Source organism: Lactuca serriola, chromosome 4 (genome assembly GCF_051521515.1).
Source record: "Lactuca serriola cultivar US96UC23 chromosome 4, Lser_US96UC23_V15, whole genome shotgun sequence".
In the NCBI taxonomy this organism is placed as follows: Eukaryota; Viridiplantae; Streptophyta; class Magnoliopsida; order Asterales; family Asteraceae; genus Lactuca; species Lactuca serriola.
The window spans coordinates 148,834,778-148,848,844 of NC_136411.1; the positions used below are offsets into that span (position 1 = coordinate 148,834,778).

The 14,067-nt window shown below is 36.1% G+C and overlaps 2 protein-coding genes across 9 annotated transcripts; one reads left to right on the forward strand and one right to left on the reverse strand.

Moving 5' to 3' along the window:
- Nucleotides 1–2,582: 2,582 nt before the first annotated feature.
- LOC145102731 (RNAse THREE-like protein 1) lies at nucleotides 2,583–10,972 on the reverse strand. Of its 6 annotated transcripts, none has more exons than XR_013706258.1 (5): nucleotides 10,783–10,972; nucleotides 10,455–10,566; nucleotides 10,103–10,286; nucleotides 7,268–7,339; nucleotides 2,583–2,717 (listed from the first exon to the last, which is right to left on the reverse strand). XR_013706258.1 is itself a non-coding variant. In XM_079040199.1 (4 exons), the coding sequence occupies exons 1-3, from the start codon at nucleotides 10,904–10,906 to the stop codon at nucleotides 10,121–10,123; spliced, it is 402 nt and encodes a 133-aa protein (XP_078896325.1). In that variant the 5' UTR covers nucleotides 10,907–10,972; the 3' UTR covers nucleotides 2,583–2,717; nucleotides 10,103–10,120. The 6 variants fall into 6 exon arrangements, 4 of the variants coding, with proteins under 4 accessions (XP_078896325.1, XP_078896324.1, XP_078896326.1 ...); XR_013706257.1 differs by lacking the exon at nucleotides 2,583–2,717 and adding an exon at nucleotides 5,703–7,201; XM_079040199.1 differs by lacking the exon at nucleotides 7,268–7,339.
- LOC145102730 (ATPase 9, plasma membrane-type-like) lies at nucleotides 5,061–9,841 on the forward strand. Of its 3 annotated transcripts, none has more exons than XM_079040195.1 (13): nucleotides 5,061–5,238; nucleotides 5,328–5,447; nucleotides 5,812–5,910; nucleotides 6,007–6,459; nucleotides 6,763–7,209; nucleotides 7,297–7,419; nucleotides 7,504–7,608; nucleotides 7,703–8,012; nucleotides 8,213–8,727; nucleotides 8,822–8,995; nucleotides 9,082–9,264; nucleotides 9,356–9,539; nucleotides 9,620–9,841. In XM_079040195.1, exons 1-12 carry the CDS (start codon nucleotides 5,185–5,187, stop codon nucleotides 9,503–9,505), a joined length of 2,733 nt encoding a protein of 910 aa, XP_078896321.1. In that variant the 5' UTR covers nucleotides 5,061–5,184; the 3' UTR covers nucleotides 9,506–9,539; nucleotides 9,620–9,841. The 3 variants fall into 3 exon arrangements, with proteins under 3 accessions (XP_078896321.1, XP_078896322.1, XP_078896320.1); XM_079040196.1 differs by having other exon boundaries at nucleotides 9,356–9,501; XM_079040194.1 differs by having other exon boundaries at nucleotides 5,812–6,459.
- Nucleotides 10,973–14,067: the final 3,095 nt, after the last annotated feature.

The window sequence follows — 14,067 nt, forward strand, 5'->3', positions numbered from 1 at the left end:
ATCTTATGGTTTTTTTATTATTACAACTAATATGTTTGAACTCTTAAAACTGTTTGAACTCTAAACTGCGGTTAAAACCACACAAAATAACCGCACCAAATTCATGCAGTTAATAACCACAACACAGAAAAAACAAAACCACACCACAAAAACAACCGCCTAACCGCACCGCAAAAATAACCGCACCAAGCGGTTTTGAAAATGGATTAACCACATTTGTGGTTAGAGGTGAGGTTTTGGCTAATAACCGCACCGAACCACACCGCGCTCAATGTACTATCTTTTCCAATTCGTGCAAAGACACTAACTACTTAAAATTTTCTGAAAAATAACTTGTTAGATCTCAGGATAAAGTGATAAACCAATCAATGACATTATTAAATCCTGTAAAAAGATTGTTTTTTTTTTAATTTAAACAAAAAACTAAATAAAAGGACCAAATGTGTAAATTCGACTTAAGTTGAATAGTTTTTGTTTATGGTGAAATTTTTTATAAGTATATTACATCGACTCCTCGGTTTTTGGAAACAAAGAGAATTTTAAGTAGGCAAAACAAGAAGATTCCAAAGAATGGTGGGTCTTGAAGCTAACCAATTCGATAGTTTAAAGTTTAATTTTAGTGCTCCTATTAAACAATCAAAAATAGGATTGTGACATTATAAAATCAATCATAATGATTTTTTTTTGGGTTTTCTAGTCCTAAAAATGTTCTACAAATCTCACCATCAAACTATTTGTACCAAAATATTTATTGCAAGAATACAAAAAAAACATGTGATCCAAATTCTCATCGGACCACCAACATACAGTGCATAAATATCCCCAATTGTAACATCGCCTATGACACGTATCACAATATTGTCCACTTTGGGTCACTCGGCACGAGGACTTCCTCATAGCTTTAAAACGTGTTGTGATAAGGAAGGTATACACACCCCTTACAAGGCGATGTTTAGTTCTCCTTCCAAGCTGATGTGGGATCAGGTGCAACCCACCTTCACCCCCCCCCCCCCCATTATAGGGTTCGATGTCCTCGTCTAACACGTCGACCCGTGCCCCAGCTCTGATATCATCTGTAACATCCCCCTCTGGCACGTATCACAATATTGTCCGCTTTTGGCCACTCGGCACGAGGACTTCCCAAGGGGTCACCCATCCCAGTACTACTCCCGCCCGAGCACGCTTAAATGCAGAGTTCTTATAGGACATGCTGCCCTCACGGCTTTAAAACGCCTTGTAACAAAGAAGGTATCTACACCCTTTAAAAAGAATGATTCGTTCTCCTTCCAAGTACTTCCTTATTTTTTTGGATTTGCGATCTCCAGGCCCACTCTGGATTACCAGCACCTCGGCCTGAGGTGGGTCTCTTCTTACCACCATATCTAGGAATCCATATGTCGCGGCCTTGGCTCGCTTTGCCCGAGCCACGAACCCTTCCCATAGCTTAGTGATAGTGGGTTTCCTTAGCTCCAACACTTCCTGTTCTAACCTTCGTATCTTGCGCTTAGTTTTCTCAGCAGCCTAAACCCGTATTTGGTTCTCCTGTATGATCCTTGACCTATGCTCATCTAGCTCTTCAATTTTCTTTTTCAAAGTGTGAATCTCACGCTGTGCCTGTGTCATTTCATCTTTATAAAGCCGCTCCCAATAGGAACCGGGACTAGTTGGCGTATACTCCACATAGGGCATATGGAACGTTTTGTATCTTTGTTCCACATGGTGCTCCACACGATTCCCCTCCGGTTCCTCCTCGGGGTCTTCATCGAGTTCCTCATCAGGGTCTTCATCGGGCTCCTCCTCAGGATCCTCGTCAGGTTCCACCTCAAATTCCACATCCTCGTCTTCTTTATCCTGCTCAGAGAGGTTAAGTGGAGTCGTTGGTTCTAGACTGCCTTCCGAATCAGAGAGCTCTAACCTGGCTTTCAACTTCTCGTGAGGAAGTAACCCACTAGTACCCTCACTTGACACCCCACTATCGACGATTGCCTTTCCACGATCCATAGTACCTACAAACGAGACGCAGTCCAGATTAGGCGAGGTACCGCTCCTCCCGTTTAAGCTTAGGCGTTTAAACAACGACTAATATGCTTAAACATCTCTCTGATACCAACTTGTAATGCCCCAAATTTTCAAATAACAATATTAACTTAACATGGTCTCAAAACTTCTAAAATTCGAAAATTCAAATACTAATGTCATTAATAATAATAATAATAATAATAATAATAATAATAATAATAATAATAATAATAATAATAGCGGAAGCAAATAGAAATTTAAGTACACACTTGGTGCGCTTAGTCTTCCTCAAATCTTGTCACATTCTTCAAGTCTAAGCTTTATCCTTTCCATTCTCGCTGCTACTTGCTATGTTATTTCCTGGATTGCGTGAATTTAAAGATTCTAATAGGTAAGCCTAAGGCCTAGTGAGTTTCGTGTGAATTTTGTGGTTGCTTGCATGAAAAGTTGATTCTAATTTATTTGCAATTATATATATATATATATATATATATATATATATATATATATATATATATATATATATATATATATAGAGAGAGAGAGAGAGAGAGAGAGGGAGAGAGAGAGAGAACACGTGTATTAACTACACGGTTTTGTTATCAGTCATTGTACAGTGTCAGTATACGGTGGAGAGTTTATGCTCTGATTAATTAGTCGTAAGCATATTTGTTGTGCCCGACGGAGGGACTTGTTCCCTGGAAATGATAGTAATTTCATAATGTGTCAGCAATGGTGGAAAGAAATGAAACAAATTATATTTGATAAATTTTTGCATTTGTTTTTATTTTATTGACGTCAATATGCATGAAAACCACGAACTCACTAGGCCTTAGGCTTACCCATTAGAATCTTTAAATGCACGCAACCCAGGAAATAACATAGCAAGTGGCAGCGGGAATGAAAATGATAAAGCTCAGACTTGAAAAATGCGACAAGATTTGAGGAAGACTTAGCGCACCAAGTGTTTACTTAAATTTCTATTTGCTTCTATTATTATTATTATTATTATTATTATTATTATTATTATTATTATTATTATTAATGACATTAGTATTTGAATTTTTGAATTTTAGAAGTTTTGAGACCATGTGAAGTTAATATTGTTATTTGAAAATTTGGGGCATTACAAGTTGGTATCAGAGAGATGTTTAAGCATATTAATCGTTGTTTAAACGCCTAAGCTTAAACGGGAGGAGCGGTACATCGCCTAATCTGGATTGCGTCTCGTTTGTAGGTACTATGGATAGTGGAAAGGCAGTCGTCGATAGTGGGGTGTCAAGTGAGGGTACTAGTGGGTTACTTCCTCACGAGAAGTTGAAGGTCGAGTTAGAGCTCTCTGATTCGGAAGGCAGTCTAGAACCAACGACTCCACTTAACCTCTCTGAGCAGGATGAAGAAGACGAGGATGTGGAATCTGAGGTGGAACCTGACGAGGATCCTGAGGAGGAGCCCGATGAAGACCCTAATGAAGAACTCGATGAAGACCCCGAGGAGGAACCGGAGGGGAATCGCGTGGAGTACCATGTGGAACAAAGATACGAAACGTTCCATATACCCTATGTGGAGTATACGCCAACTAGTCCTGGTTCCTATTGGGAGCGGCTTTATAAAGATGAAATGGCACAGGCATAGCGTGAGATTCACACTTTGAAAAGGAAAATTGAAGAGCTAGATGAGCATAGGTCAAAGATCATACATGAGAACCAAATACAGGTTGAGGCTGCTGAGAAAACTAAGCACAAGATACGAAGGTTAGAACAGGAAGTGTTGCAGCTAAGGAAACCCACTATCACTAAGCTATGGGAAGGGTTTGTGGCTCAGGCAAAGCGAGCCAAGGCCGCGACATATGGATTCCTAGATATGGTGGTAGGAAAAGACCCACCTCAGGCCGAGGTGCTGGTCATCCAAAGTGGGCCTGGAGATCGCAAATCCAAAAAAATAAGGAAGTACTTGGAAGGAGAACGAATCATTCTTTTTAAAGGGTGTGGATACCTTCTTTGTCACAAGGCGTTTTAAAACCGTGAGGGCATCCCATAAAAACTCTGCAGTTAAGTGTGCTCGGACAGGAGTAGTACTGGGATGGGTGACCCCCTGGGAAGTCCTTGTGTCGAGTGGCCCAAAACAGACAATATTGTGATACGTGCCAAAGGAGGATGTTACACCAATCAATCAAAATTAGCCTTTTCAAAAGTTTATTTTGCTTCAATCTCCAAGCCAAAACATTCATCTTAATGGACACAAAATTTTTCCATCAAATAGGAGATCCTTCCACAATTAAAATATACTATCTATTAAAGGCTTTGCAAAAGTAGTTGTGTACTCCCCAATAGCTTCTAAATCCTACCTCTATCTGTCACATTGTTAGGATAACACTTGCTCCAAGTAATTTTTCTTTCACCCAACTCCACACACACACACACACACACACAAAAAAAAAAAAAAAAAAAAAAAAAAAAAAAAACTTATTTCAAAGTGCTTCTAAACAATTGATGATTGTTTAGGGACACAAAACTAAATTGACTAGTAACTATTAGTGTCTTATTGTTTGGTGTACCGATAAATAGTAGATTACAATGGGTTAATTGTTAACTCAAAAAATTGCACAATATGAAAATAGTTCAAGCAATATTCTGTTTTTTACACTACTTTATTAAATGTTAACCATTTAATGTAGCAATCATATCATTTATGTAACATTCTTTTCTTTTTTTACAATTTTACATGAAAGAAAGTCGGTTGCTAGTAATATGTCTTAGTCCTAGAATAATAAAATTATGTTACTATAAAACATGAAGCGAATATAATGTAGAAAAACACGGAAACTAATTAAAGAAAGAAAAACTAGTGAAGATGCGATAGTAAATAAGTCTATATGATTGTATGGTTAAAGTAATAACATAGGCGTAAATGTAGACTCCTAACCTAATGGGTCTTCTCTAAATCGCATCCACTAGTTTGAAAAAGTAAACAAAGTATAATGTACATACACACATATATATACATCTTTGAATGTAAATTCTCATAATCACTACTACGTAAATTGCTCTTTTAACTTCTTTCTCTATTCTGACCTCTGTTTTCTATATATCATACATTTACTTATATTCACATAACTTACTTTCTACCCCTATAAGCTTTCCCAGAGCTTCTTGAGACTCAACAATGGCAGACGGTGGCATCACCTGGGATGACATCATGAAGGAGACTGTTGATCTTGTACAAATGACCTTTCTACCCTTCACCTCTATTCTTTTTTCTTTTGGGGAAAACTAATCACTAATGACGTTTTTTTATTATTATTACAGGAGCATATGCCAATGGATGAGCTGTTCGACCAATTGAAATGCACAAAACAGGGATTAACCGGTGATGAAGGAAGACGAAGGCTCGGCATTTTTGGTCCAAATAAATTGGAGGAGAAAAAGGTAATTTCATTACCCAAATTTAAACCCATAAAATATAAATCAGTCTATTTTACACCATCTTTCTCTAAACTTTAAAACCAACACCCTCTTTTGCACCATGTTCATGTTGCTTAAACTTTCATCTGTTTCGATTTTAAGTACTTTTAATAATCAAAATATATATATGAATATTTATTTATTTGGTTATAAATATAATTTATACAAATATTGTAACAAAAAAGATGTTAGACAAATTTTTTTAAAAGCCAATAAACATAATGGTAATTTTAAATATATTTGAAATATTCTTTTTGGTGCAAAAAAATGGTGATAAAAGTTAGGAGACTATCTTAAGAATCATATTTAATTTACAACATTAATACAGGAAAACAAACTCCTCAAGTTCCTTGGATTTATGTGGAATCCTCTCTCATGGGTCATGGAGGCTGCAGCTATCATGGCAATTGTCTTGGCTAATGGAGGGGTATGTATTATATGTATATGTATCAGTATCAGTATCAATACCAGTATCTGTATCTATATATGTATGTATGTTGATGGTGAAATATCGATCGTGCAGGGGAAGCCACCAGACTGGCAAGATTTTGTTGGAATCACAACACTGCTAATTATAAACTCGACCATAAGTTTCATAGAAGAAAACAACGCAGGGAATGCAGCAGCAGCGTTAATGGCGGGTCTTGCTCCAAAAACGAAACTTTTACGTGATGGAAAATGGTCAGAAGAGGAAGCTGCGGATCTTGTCCCTGGAGACATTATTAGCATCAAGCTCGGAGATATTGTTCCGGCTGATGCGCGTCTTCTAGAAGGTGACCCGTTAAAAATTGACCAGGCGGCGTTGACTGGTGAGTCGTTGCCGGTTACTAAGAAGCCTGGAGACAGTGTGTTTTCCGGTTCCACGTGTAAACAGGGTGAGATTGAAGCGGTTGTGATTGCTACTGGGGTACACACGTTCTTTGGCAAGGCTGCTCACTTAGTCGATAGCACAAATCAAGTTGGCCATTTCCAAAAGGTAAATAGTTTAAAGATACTCATCGGGCAACAACCAGCCCGATGAAAGATAATAGAGAAAACTGGACACAACAATATACGTGGAAACTCCAAAACCGGTAGACGAAAAACATAATATAGTTTAAAAAGAGCAAAAAAACAAAGAAAATGAAAATGATCACTAAGGTTCTTCTGAAGTCGAGACAAAAATTTATTGCACCTCAAGAAAAATTCAGTATATGAGAAATTGTTACAATCACATAAACTGATCTCCAAAAAAATGTGTTATATCTACAACAATTGTGATGATTATTTTTTTGGTTAGGTGTTGACCGCGATTGGAAACTTTTGTATATGCTCGATTGCGGTTGGACTGGTGATAGAAATAGTGATAATGTACCCAATTCAGAAACGAACCTACAGGAATGGAATTGACAATCTATTGGTTCTACTGATTGGTGGAATCCCAATCGCAATGCCGACAGTGTTGTCAGTGACAATGGCTATCGGGTCCCACAAGCTATCACAACAAGGAGCTATCACGAAAAGAATGACAGCCATTGAAGAGATGGCGGGAATGGATATTTTGTGTAGTGACAAAACTGGAACCCTCACACTCAACAAGCTCACAGTCGATAAAACTCTTATTGAGGTTTTCGTAAAGGATATGGATAAAGACACAGTAGTTTTAATGGGTGCAAGGGCTTCAAGAGTTGAAAATCAAGATGCAATTGATGCTTGTATTGTGGGAATGCTTGGTAATCCTAAAGAGGTAATTAATTATTATATTATATAGAAATTAAGTAATATAATAAATGATAATGTTTTACCTAATAGAGTCATGGTTTTGTTGATGTAGGCAAGAGCAGGGGTGACTGAGGTACATTTTTTGCCATTTAATCCTGTGGACAAAAGGACAGCAATGACGTATATCGATCAAAGTGGAAACTGGCATAGAGTCAGTAAAGGTGCACCTGAACAGGTATATAATAAATAATTAATTGAACATAAAAAAAATAAAAACAAACTCTCTTTTACTAAAATAGTAGCTTGCTATTTTTCAAAGATTGTGGAGCTTTGCAACTTAAAGGATGAACCTAGAAACAGAGTTTTCAACATCATTGATAAGTTTGCTGAACGTGGGCTCCGTTCTCTAGCTGTTTGTACACAGGTGAGTTTTTGTATTTCTAGGTAACAGACGATTCCCAATCCTAGTCTTAGAATTAGGTGATTTTGAAGTGTTTTTGGTGGTTAATTGTATGCAGACGGTGCCCGAAAAATCCAAAGAGAGTTCCGGAGGCCCGTGGGTGTTTGTTGGTCTCCTCCCTCTCTTTGACCCACCAAGGCACGACAGTGCCGAAACCATCCGGCGGGCCCTCCACCTTGGTGTCAATGTGAAAATGATCACCGGTGACCAGCTGGCAATCGGGAAAGAAACCGGTAGGAGGCTTGGAATGGGGACAAACATGTATCCCTCTTCCTCACTCCTTGGTCAAAACAAAGATTCGGCTATTGCTAATATCCCTATTGAAGAGCTAATCGAGAAAGCCGATGGCTTTGCTGGAGTCTTCCCTGGTAAAGACACATTCACACATTCAGATGTGAAGTCACATCTGAATGTGTAAGCATACAACCTCTAAACGGTTAAGGGACCCTACCTTCTCTTAACCATTTAGAGGTTGTTTTAGCTTTCCTTGGTTCTAGTTATAACTTATAAGTTATAACTAACCGTATTTATACATAATAACTCACTCTAAAAAATGGGTTGAATGCAGAGCACAAGTACGAGATTGTTAGGAAGCTACAAGAAAGAGACCATATTGTAGGGATGACGGGAGACGGTGTGAACGATGCACCAGCACTAAAGCGGGCCGACATAGGAATAGCGGTTGCAGATGCAACCGACGCGGCCCGCGGTGCATCAGACATAGTCCTGACAGAGCCAGGACTAAGTGTGATTGTGAGTGCAGTCCTTACTAGCAGAGCCATTTTTCAAAGAATGAAAAACTACACCATCTACGCTGTCTCAATCACAATTCGTGTTGTCCTTGGTTTCATGTTGATTGCTCTTATTTGGAAGTTTGATTTCTCGCCTTTCATGGTTCTCATCATTGCCATTCTTAATGATGGAACCATCATGACCATATCAAAGGATAAAGTCAAGCCTTCACCTATGCCCGATTCATGGAAATTGAAGGAAATTTTTATTACCGGAATTGTTTACGGTACTTATTTAGCTGTCATGACTGTAATCTTCTTTTGGTTGGCTCAAGAATCCGACTTTTTCACCGTAAGATATTACTTCCTTCTATCTCCCAACACGTTATATTTTCGGTTGTTTTGTAAATTGCGCCTAATTAATGAAATTAATGTTTATTTTTCAGGAGAAATTTGGTGTTCATTCAATCAAAAACAATGATTATGAGCTTACAGCAGCTCTTTATCTTCAAGTTAGCATTGTTAGTCAAGCACTTATTTTTGTTACAAGGTCAAGAAGTTGGTCATACACGGAACGCCCTGGTCTTCTACTTCTGACAGCCTTTTTCATAGCACAGTTGGTAAGCTTTTATATGTTTCTAAAACTTTATAAAATGATTATTGTATTTGTAATGTAATAATTAATTATTGTTTAATGAAATTGAAGATTGCTACACTTATTGCTGTGTACGCAAACTGGGATTTTGCAAAAATCCATGGAATAGGTTGGGGATGGGCTGGTGTGATTTGGCTTTACAGTATCATCTTCTATTTCCCTCTAGACTTGTTCAAATTTATCATCCGCTTTTCATTGAGTGGAAAAGCATGGAACCATATGCTCCAAAACAAGGTAAAAAAAAAAAAAATTGTTCGAATTTACTTTTAAGTGCTAATTAACTCTATAAGTTGATTGATTGAATGATTTTCCATGACAAAACTAGACCGCTTTCACAACCAAAAAGGACTATGGTAAAGGAGAAAGGGAAGCCCAATGGGCCGTGGCCCAACGGACTTTACACGGGCTCCAACAGCCAGAGCAAGCAGGGCCTTTTAGCGATAAAGATGCCTTCAGGGCTGACGTGGCTAGGTGAAGTCAACCTAATCACACTACAGTCTACACACAAGGTTAGGGTTTAACATTTTTTTCACATTACAAAAGAAACCATATTTTCTTGTGTGTTAATAATATTCACTTTTGTTTGTAGACTAAGGGAGCTTCATACACTAAAGGGGAATGTGGAATCAGTAGTGAAGCTGAAAGGTCTTGACATAGACACTATTCAACAACATTAGAGGGTGAAGGTGGAAATAGTTTAGTTCTTTCTCACATGAGGAAAGATTTTGGCAAAGAGAAATAAGGGTATAGGAACGTTGTTTTTTCATGAATGAGATGTTGGAATAAAAGATTTTAATAAAAATGGGTCTAAAAGAAGCCTTTGGAGGCATGATTTTTCATATTTCCTTGCTAAAATCAATGTATTTTCAACTCGGTTTTACTTATAGAAATCTATGTTACTGTTTACTTTGTCTCTCTATCTCTATGCGTTCATTCTTCAATGTGTATATCATGATAGCATAATGTTGGATGATGGATGGATTTCACATAGATGCACATTACTAGATAAATATGATTTTGGAATAAATAACAGCAAGATAGTGGAAATTATCTAACCTAAACTACTAATCACCTTAATTTCTTGAGCGAATCATGCTTTTTTGGGGTAACCTAGATGCACAAGGTACCATAAAACTCCTTCAGCAGCTGAATCTGCTGCATTTTTCTTGTTGAATTGAGGCTTTCCAATACACTCCACTAATATCCATGACTTTGAGTCTTCTTCTTTCATCTCAACAACTGCCTTGTAGGTGAACCTGTTTCATGTATTACATCATCTCTAGGGTTAACATAGAATTGAAAGCAGTTTATTCAAATCAAAATATATGAATGTGTTAAGTGAAGTATAAATTGGAAATTGACGATTGTGTTGAAAATTTTGATCCTTTCTGTAATGGAATAACAATTAGAGTGTATGAACTTACGATCTGAGATTAGTCGGACCATTTTCGTTGCAACAAGTGAATACCGGACGTTTCCACCGACTTTTCGCACATATCTCGTACAAGCATGATCTCGCCGTTAACTTCACCGGATCTTATTCCGGGAGAAAATCGATACCAAAAAAAGTAAGTAAATGAAAACACAGTAACAAGAGATTTATAGTAAAACCTAAAAATGAGCAAAGGGGGGTTTTTTGGAACTTAAAGTCTTAAAGCCTGCAGTTTATGAGCAAAAAAGCGTCTAAATGATTCAAAAACAGGGAAATTGGAGTGAAATAAGTGAGACTAACTGTTTTACAGTAGCATATACCTCGGGGAATAGGGGAGGAGGGCGAATTAATTGGTAGAGAATCGCGTGACAGCGGCGGAGTTTTGGCGGAGGGAGTACTGCTCCGGTTATCATCTCCGCCGCTTGGGAACGGCACCAGGCTCATGGTTTCTAATTCTTCCGGTAGACTTGTGTAATTCACAGTAGCACCGCAGCAGTGTAGAGCATATTATATTGTTATTACTGTTATAGAAACTTGGTACCTGATTAATTACTAACGGAAATACTAAAAATAACACACACACACGTCCTTAACATTGTTATTAACTAAAATAAATTTTGGTAATTTTTCTTAATTTCTTTAAATTTACTAAAATAGTCGATTTTCTTTAATGATTTAGCTAAAAATTAATGTTTGTCTAAATTAGTCAACGAAACCATAGATATGGCATACTCGCCTTCGAATCATCAAATAGGTTTGTGGTTTCATGGTCGACCTGTGGTTTCAAAGTCTATTAGCCAATTATATTTAACCCTTAAAAAAATTTCCAGATACAGTATTTGTAATGATCCAAGACGGAATTCTCTTTGTAATCTTATATATAGATCTTTTTTTATCATATACGAAAATAACACATATTATTTCGGCTAGTTAAACATGATGCATGATCGAGGTATTATTGTTCATTCTTGTCTTCTAAAAATAGTTGGAGATTGGAGTAATCAGGGACGAGGCTAGGTAATGCTAAGGTGGGTTCCTTGACCCATCTAAATTTTAAAATTTTACAATAAATTATATTTAAAAAATATTTAGGACCTATCTTAAATATTTTGAAAGATCCATTTTAATATGTTTGACAAAAAAATGAAAGAAAAAAGGTGATATAAACCGTAGACAATCAAAAACATATCATATTTTTTGGCATTAAAAAATCACACACATTGACTCCATAAAGAAATTGTGAAGATTTTTCATTATAAATAGTTGTTTCCTCTTTCACACTTGTAACTTATTATCTGAGGATAAATTGGTTTTAATAAATAAATAAATAAATAAATAAAGGAAATACCGATTTGGATCTGTTCTTTCACCACCAACTTTTATACATGTTGCATTTGTTGTCACCATCTTACGGTGATTTGGAGATTTAGAAACGGAGTTTTATTTAGAGATACACCTCCCATTAAAAACTTGTTTTTTGACAGTATAGTTGTTTTTTCTTAATTGATTTATGTATAGAAACAATTATGTTAATGTTGGTTGGGTTGAGTAGTTTCAAAACCCAATTTTAGTTATTCATGTAATTTTTTTAACTCATTGTTAGTTTCATTATAAAATTTTCAAAGAAAAAGTTTAAGCGACATAATCACGACCAATACTCATCATTGGGATGCAATTGTCATCAGTGTCAAAAGGAACCTATTTATCTCATATTCTCATTAGACATTACGCAATGCAAAAGCACATACAAGAGAAAATTAAAACCATATACTCTCTCTATGTGGAGGAAATTATGAAGCATTCATTACATATCCGAGAATTAGCATGCGTTCTTGTTCTTAGTCCTTAATATAATTTTACTTCGTATTCTATCTATGTAGTTTATTTGGAAGTCATTTTTTTTATTAAACTATGCATGTTGCAAAAGTACCAAATTGTCTGTTTTATTTCTTAAGTACTTATGTGAAAGGTTCAAAAAGAGCCACGAGTATTCGCGTAAGGTGGCCAAATATAAGCCCGATTAACTGATAAAGTAGTGGGTGCATTGAATGTTTGCATTTTTTTTCTCTCAATGTCTATAGTAGAGAGTGGCGGAATTTCAAAGAAAGTGATTTAAAAGTGTTAGAATTTAATGAAAGTTGGAAAAGAGGGATTCATGGGAATTAAAGTCGTAGAGCTTATCAAGTGAAACAACTTTTGTGATGTTGCGTTGCATTTGATGAAAGGTTGGAAAAGAGGGATTCATGGAATCATGGATATTTACTTATTTACCTATTTTAAGCATTTAACATACATTAATGTAAAATAGATAGTATTTTTTAAGGAAGATTGTTATGATCCGAATTTTATGGTAGGATCATTTTTGGCGTTACAAGATCGTGATCGTAAGATCATATTTGATTCCTAAGAACTTATAAAAAAAAAATTATATACTTATAGTATTTAAAACATGAAAAATACATCTTCATCCATCGTTTGACTGTTAAGAAGTTATAAAAAATCCAAACATTAGTGATGACAAATATTATATAATATATTTTAAAATAATAAATGGTAATGCCTTGCACCAACATCTAGCGACTACTGGTCCAATATGTTCATCATGGTACTTTACGTACAACTGACCATGTGGAACTGGTGAATAGATAGCAGAGCACAATCTAACTTTTTTATGTTCAATATCTTCAATCTTGATGGTAGCTTCTCAATCTTTCGTTCGATTAGAGTTGCTTCCTGATTCTTTTCTTGAGTTTTCCTTTGATTTTGGGGCGTGACTAGTTTCTTGAATGGATAAAGGAAAAAAATCTACGGTTTTTACCTTACCCTATAGTCCTTTATGGTTCAAAAAAGTGAAGAAATAGATGGTAAATGAGTACGAACATATTCAGTATTCAGATTTTGCTGGATTGGTAGGATCAGATGGATCCTGATCCCATGGTCCCAAATGTAATCTTATGGCAAACTCGGTTCTATTAGTGATAGATCAACGAAATTTTTTTGTTTTGATTTGAAGAAGTGTGATTTATTGTTGATCAGGTTGTATTATAATTTGACCTAGATATCAAATGACCATTATATTGTGTTAGGTGAATGAAACAATGACCATTATATTGTGTCAGGTGAATGAAACAACCCTTGAAACATAATTTTCGATTGATGTGTGTATGTGTAATTAAGTGAGAGCGTTTGTATGTATGTGCATTCTTTTAATGAAGTATTATGAACCTTCCATTAGGCAAATAAGGTGGATGCAGGTCTTCATTCACTAGGTGAAGTGAAGAATGTGGATTTGGATTTCCATGGATCGTATGATTTGTATCAAGTAAATAATGCAAATTTGAGATATTGTACTGATATATAACTAGATGTTTATTCAAAACACCAGGTGTCCATGATTATGGATACATGGATATTCACAATTTCATTGAAAATTCGTAGATATGGAAAATTGTAGGTGTAGTGTCCATAGTCCCATAAATAACATTTTGGGTGACTCGGTAGTGTTATCTGTATGTTTTTAATATTCAATTCTTTTAATTTTTTCTATCCTAATATTTGCAAGAACCATATTTATTCTAGATAAGAAAAGATCAGATGAAAATGAA